General features: G+C 34.7%; 2 protein-coding genes across 2 annotated transcripts in view; one reads left to right on the forward strand and one right to left on the reverse strand.

Moving 5' to 3' along the window:
• LOC111629235 (vitamin K epoxide reductase complex subunit 1-like protein 1) overlaps nt 1-16,591 on the reverse strand; it is a 47,945-nt gene extending 31,354 nt beyond the window's left edge. Inside the window, exons 1-2 of the mRNA XM_023373116.1 lie at nt 16,382-16,591; nt 2,809-2,918 (exon numbers count right to left, since the gene is read on the reverse strand). Of these exons, the coding sequence (XP_023228884.1) occupies nt 2,809-2,918; nt 16,382-16,557 (286 nt within the window). The 5' untranslated portion in view covers nt 16,558-16,591. The remainder of the gene's footprint in view (nt 1-2,808; nt 2,919-16,381) is intronic.
• A 2,628-nt stretch (nt 16,592-19,219) lies between these two features.
• On the forward strand, nt 19,220-21,017 carry LOC111628991 (ATP-dependent DNA helicase PIF1-like). The gene has a single exon (XM_023372856.1). It carries the CDS (start codon nt 19,396-19,398, stop codon nt 20,761-20,763), a length of 1,368 nt encoding a protein of 455 aa, XP_023228624.1. The 5' UTR covers nt 19,220-19,395; the 3' UTR covers nt 20,764-21,017.
• Nucleotides 21,018-27,627: the final 6,610 nt, after the last annotated feature.

Here is a 27,627-nt window from a genome sequence, read left to right on the forward strand (position 1 = left end):
CTGAGCATCTTATTTTCCTTAACTTCATTTTATTATTTTACATTGTGTTACTTTTTCATTTTAAGTTTGTTTAGTATCTTAAATTATTAGATTATAAATATTTGTTAATAATAGTCAATAAATATCTTCACGTAAAATACATATATTTTATTGTAAATAATATATATTTATTTTGTTATATGCAATACATATAGTACCTACAGCATAGTACATACAGCATAGTACATACTTATGTGATGTATACAGCATTTAACTATCCTCACACATTATTGTTAATTATCACATTTACCTTGTTATTTTGGGCATTTATATTATTTTAATATTTGTTATCGTAACTGGAAATAACCATAAATAATTGTTAACATTTGATCTATCAATATGTTTAATTTCTTATTAATATGTATACTATAAGATATTATACTTGAATAGTCTACTGTATATCTTATTGTAAATGCTGTATGTTATTATGCTACTGTTTATTGTGTTATGTAAAACTGTATTTATATTATTTTGCTTTGTATTACTTCAATTGACTATAATGTTTTGTGTGCTATTGATTTGTACTGTTAATACGTAAATAATTCCTATGTATACTTATCTGGTAATGCACCTAGCGGGGCCAGATATGTGTGTATGCACTTTAAATAAAAACTGACTGACTGTATTTAAAGATATAAACATTAGGGTTTCTCATTTCCCGGTATTTTGCTTGTCCCAGGATCCTGGGATAAAAGTGAACTGTTTCCCGGGATCCCGGGAAATCCCGGGATAGAATTAATTATTTTTAAGGTATACAAAATATCTTGAAATCAAATGATATAATTATTTTCCATTTTTTAAAGTAATTTTAAAGTTTTGTAACCTCCAAAATCATATTAATAATGCTGTGTTAGGTCTATAGGCCTATAATAAAAATTACCTTTAAATAACGTAGAAATTTTCACAAATAGAAAAAAATTAATTAAAGTTTGCTGGAAACTGCATACAACAACAACAAAAAAAATGTTCTGAATTGAGTTAAAAATTAAAAAAATGAACTTCTAATTTAGAAGGTAATTTTCGTTTTTTAAATAAAATATAATACAAAATATTGCAAACTTTTATAAGATTTTAAAAAGCAAAGATGGTCAATACTCCGATAACTCACTCTAATTCTTATTTTAGTAATGAAAAGTCTTGCCACCGAGAATGCCCTTTCCGATTCAATTGATGTGATTGGAATAGTGTTTAATGCATTTAAGAGAAGACAGATATTATGTGTTTTTTCACCTGTAGCCTGGAAGCTTTCGAGTTCGTTTTCGAGATTGTAGTACTTCTTTCGCTCTCTAGTATTCTTGATTTGTCTACCTTGGCTGCTTTAATAGCGGCATCAAGCTTAGAGCTCGATAATTCGGCAATTCATTTGGCTTTAATAATCAGGTTTATGAAGAAAAACTTCATACTTGCAGACTTTGTACTCGTTTGTATCCTTGCCCAATTTGCACAATCTGGCGTCAGGCATTTATTGAAGCTACTGGGCATGGTTAAAACTCAAGACAGCGTAAGCACAATTATTCCAGATATTACAGGTTCCGACAAGTAAAGAATTTTTATAGTCATGCCACAAATAAGCTATATATTGATTATTGACCATTTGTGACATGCTATAACGAGCAAAAATTTAAAAAAACTAATAGGTAGGTTTAAAATTAATAAATACAAATGTATTCTGGCAGTGAATGAGTTAATTATGCTTTCTATTTGCAAAACTCCTCAACCTTAACACAAAATAAGAAAAAAAGTGAATTTTTAAGAAATTTGCGGGATTTCCCGGGATAAGAAAAATTTCCCGGGATATTTCCCGGGTTAAAAAAACAACCGGGATCCCGGAATCCCGTTTCAGAAACCCTAATAAACATCTACTGAAACCCAATGCTTAGCAAATAGACACCTACGATTGCCATAAATAATCGGGCTATAATTTGGAAATATTAATTATGAATTACGAATACATTTGGCACTAGAGGGGGGTGTTAAGCGTCATCTCATATTAAATTTAACAATTATAATAACTGCATAACTGGCAACGCATCCGCATGGTAAGTGGGAGTTGCGGGTTCGAGTCCCGCTTCGGGCCATTTCTTTTCTTCCAGTTTATTTTAAATTAATTAATTAAATATTATAATTATTAAATTTAATATGAGATGGTGTCTAACACCTCCCTCTAGTGCCAAATTTATTTGTAATTCATAATTAATATTTCCAAATTAAAGCCCGATTATTTACAGCAATCATGGGTGTCTATTCAGTATTTAAATTTATATTAAAACAGTTGACATCAGACAATAAATATAAGAATTACATTTTGTTTATAAAATCCATAATACTAATGCAAAATGAACTGTAGGATTATTCATTGGGTCATAACAGAGCTAGTTTAAAGATTAGATATAAAGCAATTTGACTGTAAGTAGGCAGTCAGGCCATCATCTAATGATAAAGTCATTAGATGCTTTATATCTAATCATTAACCTGGTTACAGCCCAATGAAAAATCTGGTATTAATAATTCAATTGGGTTGGTATACATTATTAGTATTATTATTATTAATTGTAAAGAAAATATAAGTTTCTGATTTATTGTTTTCTAATTAAAAGTATACAAATGCAACGACTATGCCATTTTTCTTTTCTTTTGATACTCTTCTAAATAAAATTATTAAACATTAAAACTTAATTCTTACACCATGCGATGAATGACAAATGCTAAATGCTGCATTCGTCATAATTGCTTGAAATTTAATCATATATTATTTAAAGCATTACTTACCTAGAATCAATTGAAGAGTATAAAATATAATTCCATAAATACTGTTTGGTTGATTAAGAATAGACTTCTCACCGAAAAGGCTACCCAAAATGCCGAATCCTTTACCATATCTGCAAGGATAAATTTAATTACAAGAAAATTATAATACAAAACTTTAAAAAATATCTTAAAATTTATTAAATTAAATTAAAATTTTAAACTTTATTAACGTGTAATTTATTCATTTTTCAGGCTGGAAAATGCTCCCAGATGACGACTTAAATAGCAGTTTCCTAAATTTTATAAAAGCAAGTACTTTGTTTACAAATTGAATTATGCAATTTATTTATTAGAATATGAAATAATTTTATTCTTTTCAAACTAATATACTGTATTTATTATAATAAACAGCTGTTATGTATAACCTTTTTCAGCTTGCAACTGCAAGAATACTTACTATTAGAGAGCCACTACGCAACTATTATTATTTATTTGAAAATTGGCTGCAACCACTATTCAAGAGCAACTATTAAAGGAATAAACTTGGTAATTTTTTTACTTTGTTATTATTCAGACAACAATATAACACTTGACACGTTTACACTTTATTTCAATGTACAGTATGAGTGACAATACCAAACAGACTACAATTTTATAGTGTAAAATATATTATCTTCCTCCTATAGACAACACACTTACTATTAGAGGGTGCTGTCTGTAACTATTTTCATCTTGCAGTTGTGCTGCTTATTAGAATAAATACAGTATTTAACTGTAAAATATATTATTTCAGCACTACAATACCGTGTTTCCCCGAAAATAAGACATCCGCAGAAAATAAGACCTAGCACAGATTTTGCTGAATTGCAAAATATAAGACCTCCACCTGAAAGTAAGACCTAGCAAAGTTTTTTTTTTAGTCATAACAGTCATCGACAGATGGTTGAAAGTGGCCATTGGCTTTTTGAAAGTACAGCCACTGATTGGTCAGCAGACAATTATGCCACATGGCATGATTTGCATAAGACTATGGCTTGGGAATCACAGATTTGCATAACGTTACAGCTGGTGATGGCTAATTGGTCGGCCGGGAATCACGCCACATGACATTTGCATAGTGCTATGGTTTAGTAAGCCCAATTATAACTCGTCAGAGACTGCATTTCTTAACTAAATACACTCAAACAAACTTTTACATATGCAGCCGTAATTTAATAGATAAATTCAAATGTTTTCGACCATATTCAATGGCCTTTATCAAGAAAAACTGAAAAATCGAACTTCAAATTAAAAATTTGCGTTACCAATACAAGCGTTATTTTTGAAACGTTTTTAAAAAGATATTCTATCGTATAAGCGCCATCTCTACATATTGGCTATAAATAGTTAAAATAATACCAGTAAATATATTAAAACACAATAAAGTGTTAAAATAATGCCCATAAATACATTAAAATACAATAAAGTGCACATAGAAACAAGAGTTAAGAGAGTTGCCGCTATGCTAACTTTCTTGACTTTTATATTATGCATGTTCGCCATGCTGCCAATATTTTGCTTGCATCCCGGAAGTTGATAGCTAAACCATTTTGGCATGTTTTGCAGATATGCCAGGCTTCAGCGTATCTGAGGTGCTTTTTGTTGCGTACTATTTGTATCAATTTAGCTTGGTCCCACTCCGCTTTGACCTCTTGTGGGTCGGCTAAGACGTACGTCGCCAGCGCTGTGCACGGCTGCTCTTTTCTTATATTTCTCTGATGCTCTAACAGCCTTTGTTTGATGGATCTTCCGGTAGCCCCGATATAGAACATCATATTCTGCCTCCATGTGTCTGTAACTGGGATTCTGTAGACTCCTGGAATAGTGTTCTTGTCCACAGCATCTTTGTCTGCCCTTAGCAACTGATAAATAGTGGGACTCCTTTTGTATACTATTCTTTTCTTTGTAGCAGCTCCTATTCGCCTATATACGTTGCTTAGCGAGGCCTTGTACTCCATCGTTGTGAACTCTTCTTTATTTTGTAGACTTTTCATCTTGCTACGTGTCTTACATAGGCTTTTTATAGCTTTAGTATTAATCCCGTGTCTCTTAGCTAATTTATTGATATAACCGAGCTCTTCGTTTCTGTCCTGGGTACTGCTGCAGTGCGAATAAGCTCGCGCGATGAGCGCCCGGAATGCTGCTAGCTTATACTTAGGCGGGTCGTGTGAATTCCATGGGATAAATATCGGGTTGTACGTAGGCTTTCTATAGACTTTAGTGAGAAAATTCCCTTTGCTGTCAATTTGTATATATAAATCCAGAAAGTGTATGCATGTATTACTTTCTTGCTCTAGTTCAATTTCGAGGCCGAACTTGTTGTCATTAACGTTCTTTATGAATTGCTGTAAGTTGGGTTTGACACTCCATAAAATAACCACGTCATCGACGTACCTTGCATATAGTAGGATTTGCGTTTCGTAACTGGGCACAATGGCATTCTCTAGCGTTCTTAACACCATCTCACATAATGTACCCGCCATTGGGCTTCCCATGGCGACGCCCTTCTGTTGCGTGTACGTGACGCCTTTAAAGTTAAAAAGTTACGGCTGCATATGTAAAGGTTTGTTTGAGTGTATTTAGTTCAGTAAGCACTAATTGTTCATTGAGTCCAATGTTGACGCTATAAAAAGGTGACAGTTCGACACACCGGATATACGTCACTCTCGTCTAAGTTCGACTTGGGAATTTTTTTGTTCAATAATAAATGTGAATTCTTCTTCCTGGAAAAAATAAGACATTCCCTGAAAATAAGACCTAGTGCATTTTTCAGAGCAAAAATTAATATAAGACACTGTCTTATTTTCGGGGAAACACGGTATAACAAATATCCAGCATCATCAGGCTAACGATGATGACTATTCAATGTGGATGAAAACATTTGCTTTCATGTAGTTTTGTATTTTCTTGTTTGGTATTGATTCTATGTAGTGTGTCTATTTTTGTATACCCAGTTTGAGTTCCTAATTATGGGTTGATTAAAAAAGGACTTAACAACTTTTAAAGCACATAGAATAGAAAACATACAGAATAGGTTGAGGCATTAATTTATAACAAATGCATCAATTGTACCTCATGCAGCGCAGAAATGTTACATTGCATTGAGAAAGACAAGACATTCCCAGACAACATTATCTTCAGTAAGAAGTCAATATTTCATCTCTGAGATGTGAAGCAGACAAGTGCATGTGTTTTATGTTCTTAGCAAAGTTAAAATGTGCAATCTCTTCTTTTTCCATGAAAGAACCATCAATGGTATCGTGTATTTGGATATGCTGGAAAATGTTCTCATTCCAGTTAAATGATGATGACATTGGAACACATGCATCAGCAACACAGTGAATCATTCCATTACCATACAGATGTCTGGGATTATTTCAATAAACATTTCCCAGGTCAATGGATTTGTTAAGCAGGACTGATAGTGTACCACCTCGTTCCTCAGAATTTTTCTTTTGTGACAGCACCAAACATTAAAGATCTAGTGTTTATTCCACCCTTGTCTGCAAATCTAAGCTCAAAACTTGAATTACCAAAGTGACAACAGATATGTCACTTTCAGTTTGGCAAGAAAATGAATTGCAGTGGGACATCTGCTATATCACAATGATGTTCAGATTGGATCAAAATAACTGTTTGAGATAAACTTGACACACATTGCTATGAATTAATGCCTCAATCAATTCTGTAAGTCTTCCAATTAAAAATTCTGTATGCTTTCAAAGGTCTTCTTGAATCACCTTGTCAATTAATAAAGACACAAAAAAAAAATTGAATAATAGACATTATTTTGAATATTTTTATAATTAGAAGTATGTGGCTCGTGGTTTTTCTATGATTTTTCTACATTTCTGTTCAAAGTAATTTCATTATACAAATTTATACAAGCATTTCTCAATTTACATACAAGATCCATTTTTAGCAGTTTTTTGTTACAATTTTTGTTTGTTATGTTAAATAAATTTACTTAATTGCTTAAGAAAACTGAAAGAAATAACAAAATTAAAAGATACAGCATTATTGAATTTACTGTTAATAAGTTTTTAACCAATTAATAGTTTTGTACTTAGTTTTCTGCTTGAATGGCTGTGGATGCAGATGAAATAGATGGAAAATAATTTAATAATGAAACAACTGGAAGGCTTTTTAAAATACTGAAATATTGTAAAATTAGTTTCTTTTTATCATCAAAAATCTTACCATAACATGTTAGACAGTTACCATGTACAGTTAAAGGATACATCGAGTACATTCACTATGACATTATAGTAAATGTTCATAAATTGGGAAGCATCTGTACTACCAATTTGTAGTTCAATCTTCATTTGACTAATAAAGAATGAAGCTTGATTATTTTACATATAATAAGTAAAGTAAAACAATTTCATAATCCTATTTTTCAACAATACTTGAAATCTGTCCTTTAACACAACACACATTTTTAAAAAATGCATGTTACAGATGACAAGCACTAAATTTTTGTAATCAATTTGAAAAAAATTATTTTACACGTATCAATAAAATAAAACTCTATAAAACAAAAGATCAATCCATATCATTACAGTAATTTATTGATTTTATATACGACTACTGTACATTCGAACATTTGCTAAACTAGTGAGTATTCATCCAAGACAACATTCTTCATTTATCACATTACAAGTTTGAATTCTATTTCATACATAGATAATTATATTTGCTATTTTTAATGAGAAGGATAGACTTTACCATTTATGAACATGTGGAAGTAAAATGTACAGCTTAATAACAATAGAAATAGTAATAAAAAATCAATGGCGTGAGAACAAAATGATTAGAATCCAATTGTGGTCTTTACTGCCAGAATTATTTTCAATATTCTATATTATACAGCATTAAATTGAGTTAACAATCTTCACTTTTATGATTTAATATTTAAACAATTGAATTAATATAAAATTTTTAACATTTGGCAATATGTTAACAGTACAAATGCTACAAAAATATGGAGTTTTACAAGAAATACAGTTAAAAATTTTAAACACTGGCAACACAATATGAAATTTCTAAATCTAGATACTTTTTTAACAGTATAATTTCTATTGTGTTAATTCAGATCAGAATTTTGAATATATTAATAAGCAACAAAAACAAATTATAATAAACCTCCACGAATTCAAACTTTGCATAACTCAAACTTTTCCGAAACAGCAATTTAAAATTTCTTGATTTTAATTATAATTAATTAAAGAGTGTTTTCAATATCAGGACATCTTTGCAATACCATGCATTATATTACTGTAGTCAAAAAATTACTAAAGACCACATATTGGCATAAATTCAGCTCCAAATGAGATGGTTGGGATCTTATCAGAGGTGTACACTGTATCCATAGGAGGAAAAACATCAAAAGGAACAGATAGTCTACATGCAATCCTTTGCAAGATGTAGCCCTAAAAAAATTCTACCTGGAAGTTTGAAGACCTTTGAAATGGGGTAAAATTTAAAAGTGGAAAGATCTGGAACAATTTTTCAAAACAATGCTAAAAATCGGCTCTCCAACTACTTCTGGGATGCAATCGGCATCATGCTGCATGCACTGTTAAGCCTACCGTAGGCTGATTTTATGGGCTATATCTTGCAAAGGATCACAAGTAGAGCATCTGTTTCATTGGCTTTTTTACTCCTAAGGGTATGGTCTATGGCTCTGATAAGATCCCAATTGACTCATTCAGAACTGTATCTGTACCGTTTTGAGTTTGTTTCCTGTAATGACAAACTAAGTAGTATAATTTCAGCTCAGTAAAACTGACCATAATAAATTACCCCATGCATGTTGTTATTTTTCACACTATCAGAAAAATCACCCCACTAACTGGGATGACTTTCATCCCAGATTAGTCTAAGTTAGCAGAAGACTATATATTAAATAAAGGATTTCTTAAACTATATGTATAATTCTTCAAATTTCTTCTAAATCAATAGAAATCAGTCAGAGAAATTTAAATAATTTATAATTGAAGAGCTTATTTCCAGTGACTTATCTCCATTTTTTATTTTTTTTTTTTTTAGTTCATAGCACCAAAACATTGATAATATGCTTCTCTATAGCAGTGGTCCCCAACCCCTGGGCCGCGGACCGGTACCGGTCCGTGGATCAAACGGTACCGGGCCGCCCAAGGAACATTAAATTATTTCCATTTTATTTACTATGGTGTATTTCCTCGGGTTTGTGCGACTTTTAATGGACGACGGAACAACAGAATAAACTGGACGTAAGAAACACACTTCGGGTGTCATTGTCTCCTATTACCCCTAGAGGGAACCGTCTCCTTGCAATGAAACAAGCTCAGGGTTCTCATTGATTTAGCGTTCTAGTGAATTAAAATGTTAAATCACATTATATTAATTTTTTGGTGTAACTGTATTTTATTTTGAAGGCATGTTTAAATACAATTAAATTAAAATTATTAAATTAAGTCAATCTAAAATATAAACGATCAACATCCCCCCTCAGTGGGCCGCGGTAAAATTATCAAACTTTGACCGGTCCGCGGCGATAAAAAGGTTGGGGACCGCTGCTCTATAGTACTAAATATTTATTTTCTGATACAGATGTTTTTTTTTTCTGGTGAAAAATCTATCAAAAAGTTGGTTTTCTTTTTAAATGTGACGTTTCTCATTTTATTTTTATTTCCAAACTTATCGCATTTCCATAACAGCCCATTACAAAGTGTATATTAGTCACATGGCTACTTTACAGTAATGACTGCTTTCTGAAGTGCAAGTGCTATTGTGTTTGTTTTCTTAATTTTTCTTTAATAATGACCGCATTCTCTGAAGAAGTTCAAAAAGTATTTAGACGATATACTAGAAAGAGGCCACGTCCTTATTTTGTAGAAATTTTCATAAGAAAAATCCAAAAATCAAGAAAATTTATTTGTTCTGTGATGGATGCAGTGCACAAAACAAAAATTACACATTATTAGTAATATTAAGTAAACTTTCAGTTATATATAGTGTAATTTTTCAGATTACAAATCCAGTGCAGGATCACCCATATATAATGCCTTTGGAAGGGTGGAAAAAATGTTAAGAAAAACTGAACTGCTTCTTTTACCATAAGACTACAATAAAATTTTTAAGCATACAGGACATATAGATGTTCTTGGTAAAGACTGGCAACTTGGTAATTGGAAACTTGCAATTGATTCACACATTAAGTCAAAAATGGATTTTAAAGTATATGAAATAAAAGTAATCAGAATAAACTCTAAATATATTTGTTGCAAACAGTACTATTCTGATAGATTGGGGATGTGCAAACATACAATCTTAAAATGAGTTAAAAAATGGTCATATCTATTAGTTGATTTGTTACCATTGGAGAATAAAGTTAAGCTGGAAAATATAGATGATGTGAAGAAACTTTTAAATAAACTGGGAATAAGTGATGGGCATGATGCAATGACATTTTACAACAAGGGTTTTCTTGTTTAGAAAGTGATTGATTCTAAATAGGTACTGTGACAGAACAATTACAATATGATTTTTATTAATTTTATGTAATTATTAACTTTTTTCTTTCTTCTAAAATCAGTATAGTTTTTTAAACACAGTTTTTTATTATCTTCAGTCATATGAACAAGGTTTGTGTGATTTTCATTTTTGTTTTGCATCATATTTTCTATATTCTCTTTTGTTTTTATATATTAAAAGTTTTTGACCACTTATTTGTTGTTTTTATTACATTATCCATTTAAATGCTACAATTTTTTTCCAAAGTGGTGTAAGTCCATGATTTGAAGTACCAAAACTACCATTTCCTTTGCCTCAGGATTTTTTTTTACTGTTAAACCTATATTCAGAATATAAAAATAAAGAAAGCTCTGTACCAAAAATTAAATTTTTACCTTAACATTTAAAGCAATTATTTAAAATTTGGAGTTTAAAATCAACTTACTTACACCAAATAACTGGAGCGTTTATGTTCTATTATTGCGAACATTTTTGACACCCCTTCTGGGCTCTTCCTCAGGCTTCTATGTATATTCGTTAAATTTAACGGCCAATGTCGCTTGTGTCGATCTTGAATCTTTTAGTTAGGTTCTAAGCAAAAGCCATTGGCTTAAAGGAAAGCTGTCTCAGAGCAATGTTTATCAATTATTGAAATCCATAATGGAAGGACTAGTTGTCATGTTTTTAAAATTATGGAAACAGAACAAAATAATTCTCCCAAAAGAAAATAATGCTGTCCAATGAAGACAAAATGAAGATTGTGAAACTCATAGTCAACAATATTAAAAAGTTTTAGGTTTGCCACTTTTCCAAAATCATCGGGTCCACGCACATGTTTACAATTCATGACTTTCATGCAATTTGATCTTTCTAAAAGTGAGAAAAGCTCCCACCACAAATAACCCAATAAGAGTTCTATGGCTTTAAATTAGAAATTGGAAGGATGTTTAGAGAGCTACATAATTTCCTTCAACTTATCGGTTTCGATCAAAATTTCATTTTAGCATCTTTAGACTAAAATAAACATACGATGCTTATTTTAGCACAAACCCATGACCAAATAAAGTTCAGTAGTTTTATCCACTCAGCCACTGACGAGCATAAAATTTTAGGGACTGTCGAGTCTGATAGGTACAACAATGGTCATCAACTACGTACATTTTGCTCACACAATAGACCAACCAATCATATTTCATTTGAAATTCAAATATGATAGGCTAACGATGTGGTACTTAATGAACAAAAATGGACATCGGCAAGACAGTGAACAAAAGAATTCTATGACTTTTGACATCAGATTATGGATTGTCTTTTTTATTTTTTGCTATTGCTAGCATAGTCTTGCAGTAACATGAATTTTTCTCTTTCATTCTAGAGTATAGAAATAAGATTGATCAATGATAAAATTCAAAACCTCCATAAAAATCAAACAGACCAATTATACCATACATTTTCATTCTATATAATTGTATAAATCAATTTACTAAAAAATCCCCATCACTAAAAACTATATACTGCAGTATGCAAATGAATTGCTTGTGTATTTATGATTAAAGACAAACTTACAAATCATTAATGACTGTACAGTGTGCACTCGCTAGCTGATTTAATTTAAAAATTGCATTGTTCAAAGAGTGATATTTTCATTAAAAATAGTCATAAAATACAACCATTACAGTTAGCATAATGTACAACCTCTGACAATAAACTACAGTGAACAAGTTCAGAATAGGAAGACATTGATTAGTTCAGCAAATATACCTTATTGTCCTGCAAAGTAGTCCCAGTTCGTGGCAAATACACTTTTTAAAACAAGTATAAAAGTCTTGAAAACTGCAGACAAAGTCCTCTTTAGAGATACCATCCAATTCACTCATACATTGTGTCAAATGTTGGCAAATCTCTTGCCTTTTAGAGTGATTTTCAGTCATGGAAACATTTATGGAGCCATATCAGGTGAATATGGATACTGTGCAAATGACGAATCCCCTTTTTAACCAAAATCTGCTGCACGACTATATGAGGTCTGGCACTGTCATGAAGAAGGAACAAGAGCCTGCTTGAGCATACTAAGATGTAGAAAGAAACTCAGCAAAGGCTTCAGCATTGGATGATTTTCTTTTGTGAATTTGTCAAGCTTATAGAACAGCAAAGTTGTTCGTCGCTCCATTTTCATCCGTCAATTGCGACTTCAACTTCAACCACTAGCCTATGCTGTTAACTGAATAGTGAGTACCTCATAACCATATTGTTTTTGGTCACGCTCTGCCCTTGCTTGGTCTCTTGCACTGCACAGTGTGCCTTTTACACAGCATTGCCACAGCAGACATGCCAACATCTTTCACTGAAAGTATTGTCATGAAAAGTACTACAACAGTTCAAGGTATTATGACAAGATATTTTTGTACAGAAAGTGTTAAAATATATACAGTGATGCCTCATATAACGTACTTAATCCGTTCCAGGTGGACGTCCATTAAGTGAAAAGTCCGTTATACGAAACACATTTTTCCATACAAATACATGTTAAAACATATAATTCGTTCCGCAGCATAAAATAACCATACTGCACCATAAAAAAAAATGAAAATAGAGTACTTATTAATTATGCCAAATAGTCAGATGTTGTGAGGAGGACATGGAGGAACACTTTCTTCACACATTCATATAGATACAGACTTTTTACACATTGCAGCAGGTCTCTTTTTATTGTTTTTTAATCGAAGTCAGATTCAGGAGAGGCTACCGGAGCTTGCAGGGTCAACTCCTCTTGTTCCATCCTTTGTTTTTTGGCAGCTGGCTTCTTGAAAAACATGTCCAAGGTGGTCTGTTTCTCTCTCTTTTTCAACATCTGTCGGAAATGACGGGCAAGGGTGTCATTGTAGAGATCATTGATCCTCTTGGCCTCAGCTCTGTTTGGATAACGAGTGTTGGTAAACTCCTGAACCTCTCCCCATTTGACAAGGAATTTTTTGTCAATTTTCACTCCTTCTGATGATTTCTTGCTTTGTTTCAATTGAAATCACCTTTCTGTTTATTTAGAAGCAATGATTTACACAATACTTGAATAAATGTAAATACCCTGCACTGAGGTGATGTACGTAATAAACAAGGGAGCAAGCTGAAATTCAATGGGAGCTCTGTACTTCAGATATAAAAATAGCAGATTGTCATTGGCAACGGCAAAAGAGTGGAAACATCATTCGTACTTGTTCACAGAAAGTCCATTGTTCGCCTCACGTAATTGCCAAATGGAAAGTCCATTGTTTGCAGTGTCCATTATTCAAGGCGTACATTATATGAGGCACCACTGTACTTGTTCAAGATAACCTAGGAAGCTACTGAATGTAAACATTCCTGCTGTAGTTCAAAAAATTAAACAGAATCCCAACACTAGTGTTGTTAAACTTGTGCTTGAATGCGAAAATATCACCAGTTAGTCCAACTACTATCAGAACACTGAATTCCCACAAATTTCATGTCAGAGTACCAAGAAAAATGCCAGCAATAAGTAAAATAAATCATCAAAAGCACTTGTTATTTCAGAAAAGATTCAAAGGTGCTCCTTCAGAATATTAGGAAAGTTTGAGAATATCTTGAGATGCAAATATTTTGTGGTATTTGCATCTCAAAAACATTCAAAATTTAGAGAACTACAAATTCTGATCTTCATGCAAAAAATCTAGTGTACACTGTAAATTTCATACCAGCGAACATCTTCAGCATCCAGTAAAACATGGAAGATTCAGAATCTCTTGGTTCAGTGGTATGAAGTTATTACGTTTCCAGTTCTCTATCACTGGAAATGTGATAACTGGAACTAGTGAGAGAAATAGATACATTTTGTCTACTGTAAAGTATGGTGGAGGATCCCAAATGGTTTGGTGACGTATGGCAGCTTCAGATATAGAAGAACTTGCTTTTACAGACTCTAAAATGGATCATTTCAGCTATTTTAAACATATTGAAGACAAATTTAAATAAAAACATAACAAAATTAGGTCTGTGAAACTCCCAGGTCTTTCAACAAGACAACCCAAAACACAGTTCAAATCGTGAAGCAATGGCTCCTGTACCATATACCAAAACAATTACAGTAGAATTCCGATTATTCAAACTGATTCATTCTGCATGTGATTCGGATAAATCGAATAACGTGTAAAGAATGAAGTTACAGGACAGAGGTACAATATTGTGCATGTACTGTATTTATTCATCAATGTGCGAGTTGCATCCTACCAGTAAATAGGTGCATGACCTAAGAGAACTGCAGTGTGACATCAGTGGGAAAGAAAGAAGGGCAAGCGGTGGTTTGGTTAATAGGCATTCTGATAATCACAGTTCTACTGATTTAAATTCAATCGAACATTTATAGGAAATAATGAAGAATAAATTGAGAAATTAAACTGTTATAAGCAAAGACTTTCTTCAGAAAGTACTGAGTTACAGATACAACAAGGTAAGATTCAAGCTCTCTGAACGAGGGGTTTTTCAACCTCCTGAATTGTAGACCCCCTTGTATAAGCAGAAATCAAAGGAACATCACCTGTACATGCAACCCTTCATGAGATATTTGCCTCCAAAGGTCAGTATACTGCGTATTCTCCATGCTCTGCGTCAAGGCTCCGCATGTAGTTGTGCACTTCAGTGCTCGCTATTGCTCGTATCTCGGCGCCCAGGTGGGGGTGAGTCCCCACACCCCCCTAAAACTATATAATCGGTGCGTTGGTAAAGTCAAACTAGTTAAACAAGAATAACGATGATGTTATTCTTGTTATTTCATTAGACTTTTCGAACAATTCATTTATAACTACATGGCTGTTTCTAAAATCGAAGATATGAATGTTGCTAGTGCAGCCTTATCCGAAATATTTTTCTTAGATTGCTTTGGGTGGACAGTTATTTCTATTATTTCACCTTTTAATTCACAGTTTAAACACTCTAGTAGATTTAGAAACATCTATATCGTCGGCCGCCATTTTCTTAACGAAGTGAACTAACTCTTCCCTTCGTGAACTTCATTAGAATTTCGTTCAAAGCATGAGCATGCGCACTGAGCAAGACTACTACTTTTAGAACGATCTGTTACTAACACGTTTAAGTCGTTCGACTTTACGAACGTACCCAATGTCAAGTACTCCACAAACAATGAAGTGGGTTACTCAAAGCCAGCATAGTTATGCAAAATAGTTAAACACGATAGTCTTAGTGGAGTGACACAACTCATGATCTCGTGCAACCTAATTTTCGGGGCTATCTCACAAAAGGTCGCTTGTAGAGGTACGATTCCTTTGAGTTTTTTGCTCCTGTAGGTATGCTCTACAGCAGTGGTTGCTCCTGTAGGTATGCTAACAGCAGTGGTTCTCAATTTATGCATGTACCCCTAGGGGTACGAGCATAAATCGAAGGGGTACTGTACATCTAACTTTCATTATAAAATGGCATATGTTAATCAATTTGCTATAAATTATTAACACTTCTTGTGTTATTATTTGATAAGTATATTATATATAGCTGGCTGAAATGTATTTATTTATACCTTGGCCTAGTTAGTTAGAGTTTTTTATGGTGCTCAGTTATAAGGGCTGTATACATCTAACGCAGTAATTATAAAATTTACATGCAAAAATATAAGGGGTACTTGAGAAACAACTAATGGGCTAATAGGGTACATCAACAAAAAAGGTTGAGAACCACTGCTCTACAGCTCCGGTAAGGTCCCAAACGTCTCATTCAGAGCTAGTTTACTTTTGACTCTGTACTCTTAACTGATTCATGCGTGATTCATGACTTATTAACACTTTTTTACGTGTTAATAAGTCATGTATGATTCAGTAAATTCTTGAATATACAATACTTTAAAAATTTGCTGAGTTATACACGCATCGTTAACACGTGTACACAGTGTATTGCACGTGTGTGTAGGTGTAGCATGAAGTTACAGATGTATATTTATAATGTTTTTCTAATGAAGTAATTATAGATCGACAGGTAATTTTCGTGAAAATATCTACATGAATCGAACTTAATTTAAACAAATCTAGAATTGTTAACAGACCTAGAATTGAATACAGCAGAACAACTCATATGTCCGCTGATATCACACATAGCTCGATATTTCTTGTCTTTTTCCTTCTTAGTTTCCACGTGGTAGGCATAGAAAGACAGAACTAAACCTATTAAGCATACAGTTATCGATAGCATTCGATAATACATCACACGATCGTCGTCCATCTTGGTTGTTTTGAATCTGCGGGTTAATAAGTGTTGCCAGATTTTAACGCATACGTTTCGGTTTTCTACTAAACGTGACGTCAGATCGCCCGATTTAAGGCTAACTGGACGTTGTTCTTTGAAAATCTTGACAAATGTTTGGGGTGGATTCCACCTACACCCAACAACTTTAAAAGGTTTATCGGAGCACTGTTTAGTGTAACCAAGAAATGTATACCTAGAGGCTATCGCAAGATATACATCCCTGGATGGAGTGAAAAAAGTGAATCTCTGTATAAGAATCTGGTGATCTTGAGCTACTTCATGGCTTAGATGCTACCAGGAGCCTTAAATGGATGAACACTGTTCAAAGTCTGGATTTTACAAAGTCAAGTAGAAAGGTGTCGTGTCGTCCCTGCTTAGAAGATGAAACAAGTTAAAACCATAGCTATCTTGAAACCTGGAAAACTTAATAATAGACCAGAGAGTTATCGACCTCTCTCACTCCTGAGTGTGATGTATAAGCATTTAGAGAGACTTATTTACAACAGACTAAGTAATACAATTTTTGAAAACATGTCGGTAGAGCAGGCTGGTTTTCGACAAAATAGGAGCTGTACAGACCAGGCAGGTACTAGCCCTTATAACTTTCATAGAAGCTGGATACCAAAGACAACTAAAAACATCTGCCTATACATCGATCTTACTGCAGCATATGACACTGTCTGGTGGCATAGCTTAATCTATAAGTTGCATCGAGTGATACCCTGCTTAAAAATAGTTAAGATCATTGACGAGATGTTAAATAACCGACCCTTTCAAGTTATCCTGGGAAATTCGAGAAGTAAGATAAGAAAACTAAATAATGGCATGCCACAGGGATCTGTCCTGGCACCACTACTTTTTAGTCTTTACATAGCTGACTTGCCTGAAAAAAATGCAAGGAAATTTGGATATGCAGATTACTGGGTGATTGCCACGAGACAAAAGACCTTGCGATAACTGAGAAGACACTGACAGAAGATTTATCTACCTTAGGACTATAACAATCTACTGAAATATAATAAGAACCCGAAATAACTTGGTGTCACTTTGGACAGGACTCTGTCGTTTAAAACACATCTGATGAATCTGCTGCTAAGGTCAATACCGGAAACAACATCCTCTAAAAATTATGTGGAACTACATGGGGCTCTTCAGCGTCTACCTTACGGATCTCTGCTCTTGCCTTAGTTTTGACCGTATGGATAAACAGTGCTCACATTAAAAAACTAGACACCCAATTAAATATTACCCTGCATCATAACAGGTACTATTAAATCTACTCCTATTTTGAGTCATATCCCCCGCCTGTACTACGAAGGGATGACGCTCTGCTCATGGAATATAGGAAAATATTGTGCAATCCACAATTCCAATTCATCAGGATATCGATGACCTCATCGTAAATCGACTTAAATCGAGACATCTCTCCTCTCTTAAGAGCTAAGTCCTTGAATTCCAGCAATTTCAACCATATTGAATCTTGGAAAAGGCTATGGGCCGATGTCTCTCCAATGGAAGGTCAACAACTCCCTTGTATCACAAAGAGACCACCTGGTTTTGAATTATCCAGAAATTTTTGGTGTGTTGAATAGAATTCGGACAAAACATGGGATATGCAGAGACAATCTGTTTAAATGGCGAAAAGTTGCATCCCCACAGTGTGATTGTGGTGCTGAAAGACAGACTATACGTCATATTTTGGAAGATTGTTCAATAAGATCCTATACAGAAAAACTGAATGACTTCCTGATTGTAGCCGAAAGTGCTCTAAACTATGTTTTTGACTTAGATTTACATCTGTGATTTGTGTTCTTTTTAATAATTAGATGTGTAGCCATACGCTAAATAAGGGGTGTAAAGCTAGTTCGCCTCCTCGTGGTGCATCCTGGATAACGTCTATTTGTGAACAATTTTTGGCGTCCAAATAATCTGTAGTATCTCCTGGACAATGCACATCTTTTCAACTGAACAATGAATCTGCGGGTTAAGTGTTGCCAATTGTTTCGTTTTTCTACTAAACGTGACGTCAGATTGTTCAAGCGTTGAATTTAGAAACGTATGGTTAGAGTGGCTGTGACTTTAGATACAGCGCTCTTGTTGGCAACGACAGGTATTATCGAAGCCCCATTTTATTTCAAGTCAAAACATTGAAGTCAACACTACACGTTGAACAGTATTGTCATTTTACAATCTATTTTTCTCGTTTAAATCTACATTGTTTTGTTTGCCTCTAGATTTCAGATTTAGGGAATTAGATGAGTGATAAAAATCTAGATTGGTTCATCTCGAATTTAGCTATTTTCTAGATTTTATTTAATTATTATAAAGAAGGTAAGATCAGAGTTTAAAGTGTTAAGTATAGTACAGTAGACCTCCCCTATAACGCGAGTTCCTATAACGTAGATTCCTATAACGCGGCAAAAAAATTGCGACAATATTCGTATAAAGATGCTAAAAGGGACGCGTAAAACGCGGTAAAACGTCATCGCCAACTCGTCATCGCGGACGAGCAGCCGAACTACTTTCCGCCGTCCAGCGCCACGCTACGGAGAGTTTAGGCGGGTAAATTGAGTTTACTATCGTCTGTACAGTATTATACAGTATATAAATTAGGTACTGTACATATAATTATATATTAATCTTATATATAAAATTCTCGTGTCACAATGTTAGTTACCTTACTCCTCCGAAACGGCTTTACCGATTTTTACCAAATTTTATATGCATATTCAGTAGGTCTGAGAATCGGCTACTATCTATTTTTCATACCCCTAAGTGATAACGGTTGTTCACCCTTAACATTTTTTTTAAATAATGAATGACGAACAAAGAACCATTTATGACCGCATTATGCTCGCAGTTTCAGCAGGACAAGGTGGGTTCTTCTTTTTGGATGCACCGGGTGGAACTGGCAAAACATTCCTTATTTCGCTAATTCTTGCTGAAATACGATCAAATAATGGCATCGCATTGGCCGTTGCATCATCGGGCATTGCGGCAACTTTATTGGATGGAGGCAGAACAGCTCATTCAGTATTTAAGCTGCCACTAAATATTCAAAATAACCCTGACGCAGTATGCAACATTAAAAAACAATCGTCCATGGCCACCGTGCTGATACAGTGTAAAATTATCATCTGGGATGAATGTACTATGGCACACAAACATTCGCTTGAGGCGTTGAACAGGACATTGAAAGATATTAAAAACAACGACAAACTATTTGGTGGCACTCTGTTGGTCCTTTCAGGAGATTTCAGACAAACACTTCCCGTCATTCCACGTTCAACATACGCTGATGAGATCAACGCTTGCTTAAAATCATCTCCATTGTGGCGTAATGTTGAAAAACTACAGCTGAAAGTAAATATGCGCGTTCAAATGCTTCAAGATCCATCCGCTGAAACATTCTCAAAACAACTCTTAAATATCGGTGATGGAAAAGTTGCTATAGATCAAACTGGATACGTAAAATTACCGACCGATTTCTGCACAATCGCTGATTCGCAAGATACTCTCATTGAACAAATATTTCCCGATATACACACACAGTACATAAATCATGAGTGGCTTGCAGAAAGAGCAATTTTAGCGGCAAAAAATGTAGACGTTGACAATTTAAATCTGAAGATACAACAGTTGTTGCCAGGGAACATGGTATCATACAAATCTATTGATACAGTTTGCGATGCCAGCGAAGCTGTAAATTTTCCCACAGAGTTTTTGAACTTACTGCATTTGCCAGGCATGCCACCGCATAATTTACAATTGAAGGTTGGATCTCCGATTATCTTGCTTCGTAATTTGAACCCGCCACGGCTGTGCAACGGTACGCGATTAGTCATTCAAAAATTAATGAAAAACGTTATCGAAGCCAGCATTTTAAATGGCAAGTTCCGAGGTGAAAATATATTAATACCACGGATTCCTATTATACCTACAGATGTGCCAATTCAATTCAAACGTATTCAGTTTCCGATTAGATTGGCATTTGCAATGACTATCAACAAATCCCAAGGCCAAACGATGTCTATTTGTGGCTTAGATTTGAGCACACCATGTTTTTCACACGGACAATTATACGTGGCATGCTCTCGAGTGGGTAAACCATCCAGTTTGTTTGTGTTAGCTAAAGATGGGCTAACAAAAAATATTGTTCACGCTATAGCATTAAGAAATTGATATTGTTTGTTAGTGTTACTGTCGTAATTGATTAATGATATATAATTTTAAGGAATAAATTATAATAACTTAAAAATAATAATGTTTGCCATTTGTTATTTTTATATTCCCTCATCGTTCACAGCGCTCCATGCCTATTTCACGCATATACCACATCCTTACACACTTACAATAAGTTAGTTATTTTTTGTCTACACTAGAAATTACCTAAAAATAATTTATATGGCAAAACAACGTTTGCCGGGTCAGCTACTATAATTATATATTAACTTAATTTATTGTAACTTCATTACAATTATATATATACTTTCCGCCGTCTAGCGCCACGCTACGGAGAGTTTAGGCGAGTAAGTTGTTTACTATCGTCTGTACAGTATTAAATTAGGTACCGTAAGTCTAATACAGTACTGTAATTTTATACATTTCTTGTGAAAGAAACATTTCTTATTCAACGGCCATAAAAATTATTTATATTAATGATGTCTCCAAAGTTCAACGAAGTTTTCGCAGAAAAATAACATCAGAAATCGCGGCCGCAGTTTGGTGCACTGGTCCGCGACGAAAACAAGCTTAAGCAATGGCGACGTCGAACGGTGCACACTCGGTAAGTAATCCCACAATTTTTTGTATATAGCATAGTTTATACGGATTATTCCCAAAAAATTATACGTGTTTTGGAAATGTTGAGTCGAATTAGTCTAGAATCGATTAATTTTATGGAAGAAAACGTTTCAAACAGCCGTAGTCCGTAAACTTCACACGTGTCGGGCTGCGATTGGCTCACGTATTTAAGGACTCCTACAACGCGAAATTCGTATAACGAGGAACGTATCTCCGCGTTATAGGGGTCTACTGTACTTAACCCTCAATATAACAATATTTTTTGAAGTTAAAATCCTTTTAAGAGGTAATAAAGAGCTATTAATGGTGGGAAATGGAAGAAATATTGCATTTTTCTGTCAAAAATAGACAAAGAAAACATGCCGGTAAATGAAAGAGACTGATATGTAGAAACTGCACCATTAGGATGTGTACAAATTGTGCACTATATGCGTCATTCTAGACAACTATATTAACGTGAATTAAGCTTTCGTTTATTATGTTGTAGACAACATTAGACATTGAAGCCGTGTGCCAGAAAAGGGATTGGAAAATTACTAATCCGAAATGCGTTGTTAAATAGGTGAAACAAAGTGAACTGTTTTAATCTTTGTCTCTGTTAATTGCGGATAATTAAGAAAGACGTGGTAATTATCACTAGTCTCGCTATCCGAAGAAGAAACCTTTTCTTATAACTTTTTAAATATTATCAAATGGCAAAAAGCTTAATTTGGGGGGGGGGTAGTGACCACGAAAGATTTTTCCTTTTTTGGGGGTTTAGAAGGCCTCAAAACATGGAGATTTGCAAAAAAAAAAAAAAAAAAACTCGGAGGGTCAAATTTAGCATGATTTTTTTATATAACAGCTAGGAAAGTAGAACTAATAATGTATATTTAGAAATGCATTTAATTTATTTAGTCTTGTTTAAATAAATGGTTTTTTTAACTTCTCCCTGCAGACACTAAGANAACTGATTCATTCTGCATGTGATTCGGATAAATCGAATAACGTGTAAAGAATGAAGTTACAGGACAGAGGTACAATATTGTGCATGTACTGTATTTATTCATCAATGTGCGAGTTGCATCCTACCAGTAAATAGGTGCATGACCTAAGAGAACTGCAGTGTGACATCAGTGGGAAAGAAAGAAGGGCAAGCGGTGGTTTGGTTAATAGGCATTCTGATAATCACAGTTCTACTGATTTAAATTCAATCGAACATTTATAGGAAATAATGAAGAATAAATTGAGAAATTAAACTGTTATAAGCAAAGACTTTCTTCAGAAAGTACTGAGTTACAGATACAACAAGGTAAGATTCAAGCTCTCTGAACGAGGGGTTTTTCAACCTCCTGAATTGTAGACCCCCTTGTATAAGCAGAAATCAAAGGAACATCACCTGTACATGCAACCCTTCATGAGATATTTGCCTCCAAAGGTCAGTATACTGCGTATTCTCCATGCTCTGCGTCAAGGCTCCGCATGTAGTTGTGCACTTCAGTGCTCGCTATTGCTCGTATCTCGGCGCCCAGGTGGGGGTGAGTCCCCACACCCCCCTAAAACTATATAATCGGTGCGTTGGTAAAGTCAAACTAGTTAAACAAGAATAACGATGATGTTATTCTTGTTATTTCATTAGACTTTTCGAACAATTCATTTATAACTACATGGCTGTTTCTAAAATCGAAGATATGAATGTTGCTAGTGCAGCCTTATCCGAAATATTTTTCTTAGATTGCTTTGGGTGGACAGTTATTTCTATTATTTCACCTTTTAATTCACAGTTTAAACACTCTAGTAGATTTAGAAACATCGATATCGTCGGCCGCCATTTTCTTAACGAAGTGAACTAACTCTTCCCTTCGTGAACTTCATTAGAATTTCGTTCAAAGCATGAGCATGCGCACTGAGCAAGACTACTACTTTTAGAACGATCTGTTACTAACACGTTTAAGTCGTTCGACTTTACGAACGTACCCAATGTCAAGTACTCCACAAACAATGAAGTGGGTTACTCAAAGCCAGCATAGTTATGCAAAATAGTTAAACACGATAGTCTTAGTGGAGTGACACAACTCATGATCTCGTGCAACCTAATTTTCGGGGCTATCTCACAAAAGGTCGCTTGTAGAGGTACGATTCCTTTGAGTTTTTTGCTCCTGTAGGTATGCTCTACAGCAGTGGTTGCTCCTGTAGGTATGCTAACAGCAGTGGTTCTCAATTTATGCATGTACCCCTAGGGGTACGAGCATAAATCGAAGGGGTACTGTACATCTAACTTTCATTATAAAATGGCATATGTTAATCAATTTGCTATAAATTATTAACACTTCTTGTGTTATTATTTGATAAGTATATTATATATAGCTGGCTGAAATGTATTTATTTATACCTTGGCCTAGTTAGTTAGAGTTTTTTATGGTGCTCAGTTATAAGGGCTGTATACATCTAACGCAGTAATTATAAAATTTACATGCAAAAATATAAGGGGTACTTGAGAAACAACTAATGGGCTAATAGGGTACATCAACAAAAAAGGTTGAGAACCACTGCTCTACAGCTCCGGTAAGGTCCCAAACGTCTCATTCAGAGCTAGTTTACTTTTGACTCTGTACTCTTAACTGATTCATGCGTGATTCATGACTTATTAACACTTTTTTACGTGTTAATAAGTCATGTATGATTCAGTAAATTCTTGAATATACAATACTTTAAAAATTTGCTGAGTTATACACGCATCGTTAACACGTGTACACAGTGTATTGCACGTGTGTGTAGGTGTAGCATGAAGTTACAGATGTATATTTATAATGTTTTTCTAATGAAGTAATTATAGATCGACAGGTAATTTTCGTGAAAATATCTACATGAATCGAACTTAATTTAAACAAATCTAGAATTGTTAACAGACCTAGAATTGAATACAGCAGAACAACTCATATGTCCGCTGATATCACACATAGCTCGATATTTCTTGTCTTTTTCCTTCTTAGTTTCCACGTGGTAGGCATAGAAAGACAGAACTAAACCTATTAAGCATACAGTTATCGATAGCATTCGATAATACATCACACGATCGTCGTCCATCTTGGTTGTTTTGAATCTGCGGGTTAATAAGTGTTGCCAGATTTTAACGCATACGTTTCGGTTTTCTACTAAACGTGACGTCAGATCGCCCGATTTAAGGCTAACTGGACGTTGTTCTTTGAAAATCTTGACAAATGTTTGGGGTGGATTCCACCTACACCCAACAACTTTAAAAGGTTTATCGGAGCACTGTTTAGTGTAACCAAGAAATGTATACCTAGAGGCTATCGCAAGATATACATCCCTGGATGGAGTGAAAAAAGTGAATCTCTGTATAAGAATCTGGTGATCTTGAGCTACTTCATGGCTTAGATGCTACCAGGAGCCTTAAATGGATGAACACTGTTCAAAGTCTGGATTTTACAAAGTCAAGTAGAAAGGTGTCGTGTCGTCCCTGCTTAGAAGATGAAACAAGTTAAAACCATAGCTATCTTGAAACCTGGAAAACTTAATAATAGACCAGAGAGTTATCGACCTCTCTCACTCCTGAGTGTGATGTATAAGCATTTAGAGAGACTTATTTACAACAGACTAAGTAATACAATTTTTGAAAACATGTCGGTAGAGCAGGCTGGTTTTCGACAAAATAGGAGCTGTACAGACCAGGCAGGTACTAGCCCTTATAACTTTCATAGAAGCTGGATACCAAAGACAACTAAAAACATCTGCCTATACATCGATCTTACTGCAGCATATGACACTGTCTGGTGGCATAGCTTAATCTATAAGTTGCTTCGAGTGATACCCTGCTTAAAAATAGTTAAGATCATTGACGAGATGTTAAATAACCGACCCTTTCAAGTTATCCTGGGAAATTCGAGAAGTAAGATAAGAAAACTAAATAATGGCATGCCACAGGGATCTGTCCTGGCACCACTACTTTTTAGTCTTTACATAGCTGACTTGCCTGAAAAAAATGCAAGGAAATTTGGATATGCAGATTACTGGGTGATTGCCACGAGACAAAAGACCTTGCGATAACTGAGAAGACACTGACAGAAGATTTATCTACCTTAGGACTATAACAATCTACTGAAATATAATAAGAACCCGAAATAACTTGGTGTCACTTTGGACAGGACTCTGTCGTTTAAAACACATCTGATGAATCTGCTGCTAAGGTCAATACCGGAAACAACATCCTCTAAAAATTATGTGGAACTACATGGGGCTCTTCAGCGTCTACCTTACGGATCTCTGCTCTTGCCTTAGTTTTGACCGTATGGATAAACAGTGCTCACATTAAAAAACTAGACACCCAATTAAATATTACCCTGCATCATAACAGGTACTATTAAATCTACTCCTATTTTGAGTCATATCCCCCGCCTGTACTACGAAGGGATGACGCTCTGCTCATGGAATATAGGAAAATATTGTGCAATCCACAATTCCAATTCATCAGGATATCGATGACCTCATCGTAAATCGACTTAAATCGAGACATCTCTCCTCTCTTAAGAGCTAAGTCCTTGAATTCCAGCAATTTCAACCATATTGAATCTTGGAAAAGGCTATGGGCCGATGTCTCTCCAATGGAAGGTCAACAACTCCCTTGTATCACAAAGAGACCACCTGGTTTTGAATTATCCAGAAATTTTTGGTGTGTTGAATAGAATTCGGACAAAACATGGGATATGCAGAGACAATCTGTTTAAATGGCGAAAAGTTGCATCCCCACAGTGTGATTGTGGTGCTGAAAGACAGACTATACGTCATATTTTGGAAGATTGTTCAATAAGATCCTATACAGAAAAACTGAATGACTTCCTGATTGTAGCCGAAAGTGCTCTAAACTATGTTTTTGACTTAGATTTACATCTGTGATTTGTGTTCTTTTTAATAATTAGATGTGTAGCCATACGCTAAATAAGGGGTGTAAAGCTAGTTCGCCTCCTCGTGGTGCATCCTGGATAACGTCTATTTGTGAACAATTTTTGGCGTCCAAATAATCTGTAGTATCTCCTGGACAATGCACATCTTTTCAACTGAACAATGAATCTGCGGGTTAAGTGTTGCCAATTGTTTCGTTTTTCTACTAAACGTGACGTCAGATTGTTCAAGCGTTGAATTTAGAAACGTATGGTTAGAGTGGCTGTGACTTTAGATACAGCGCTCTTGTTGGCAACGACAGGTATTATCGAAGCCCCATTTTATTTCAAGTCAAAACATTGAAGTCAACACTACACGTTGAACAGTATTGTCATTTTACAATCTATTTTTCTCGTTTAAATCTACATTGTTTTGTTTGCCTCTAGATTTCAGATTTAGGGAATTAGATGAGTGATAAAAATCTAGATTGGTTCATCTCGAATTTAGCTATTTTCTAGATTTTATTTAATTATTATAAAGAAGGTAAGATCAGAGTTTAAAGTGTTAAGTATAGTACAGTAGACCTCCCCTATAACGCGAGTTCCTATAACGTAGATTCCTATAACGCGGCAAAAAAATTGCGACAATATTCGTATAAAGATGCTAAAAGGGACGCGTAAAACGCGGTAAAACGTCATCGCCAACTCGTCATCGCGGACGAGCAGCCGAACTACTTTCCGCCGTCCAGCGCCACGCTACGGAGAGTTTAGGCGGGTAAATTGAGTTTACTATCGTCTGTACAGTATTATACAGTATATAAATTAGGTACTGTACATATAATTATATATTAATCTTATATATAAAATTCTCGTGTCACAATGTTAGTTACCTTACTCCTCCGAAACGGCTTTACCGATTTTTACCAAATTTTATATGCATATTCAGTAGGTCTGAGAATCGGCTACTATCTATTTTTCATACCCCTAAGTGATAACGGTTGTTCACCCTTAACATTTTTTTTAACTAATGAATGACGAACAAAGAACCATTTATGACCGCATTATGCTCGCAGTTTCAGCAGGACAAGGTGGGTTCTTCTTTTTGGATGCACCGGGTGGAACTGGCAAAACATTCCTTATTTCGCTAATTCTTGCTGAAATACGATCAAATAATGGCATCGCATTGGCCGTTGCATCATCGGGCATTGCGGCAACTTTATTGGATGGAGGCAGAACAGCTCATTCAGTATTTAAGCTGCCACTAAATATTCAAAATAACCCTGACGCAGTATGCAACATTAAAAAACAATCGTCCATGGCCACCGTGCTGATACAGTGTAAAATTATCATCTGGGATGAATGTACT

The sequence above is a fragment of the Centruroides sculpturatus genome, unplaced genomic scaffold (assembly GCF_000671375.1).
Source record: "Centruroides sculpturatus isolate CEXI.00-Female unplaced genomic scaffold, Cexi_2.0 scaffold51, whole genome shotgun sequence".
NCBI classification, from domain to species: domain Eukaryota; kingdom Metazoa; phylum Arthropoda; class Arachnida; order Scorpiones; family Buthidae; genus Centruroides; species Centruroides sculpturatus.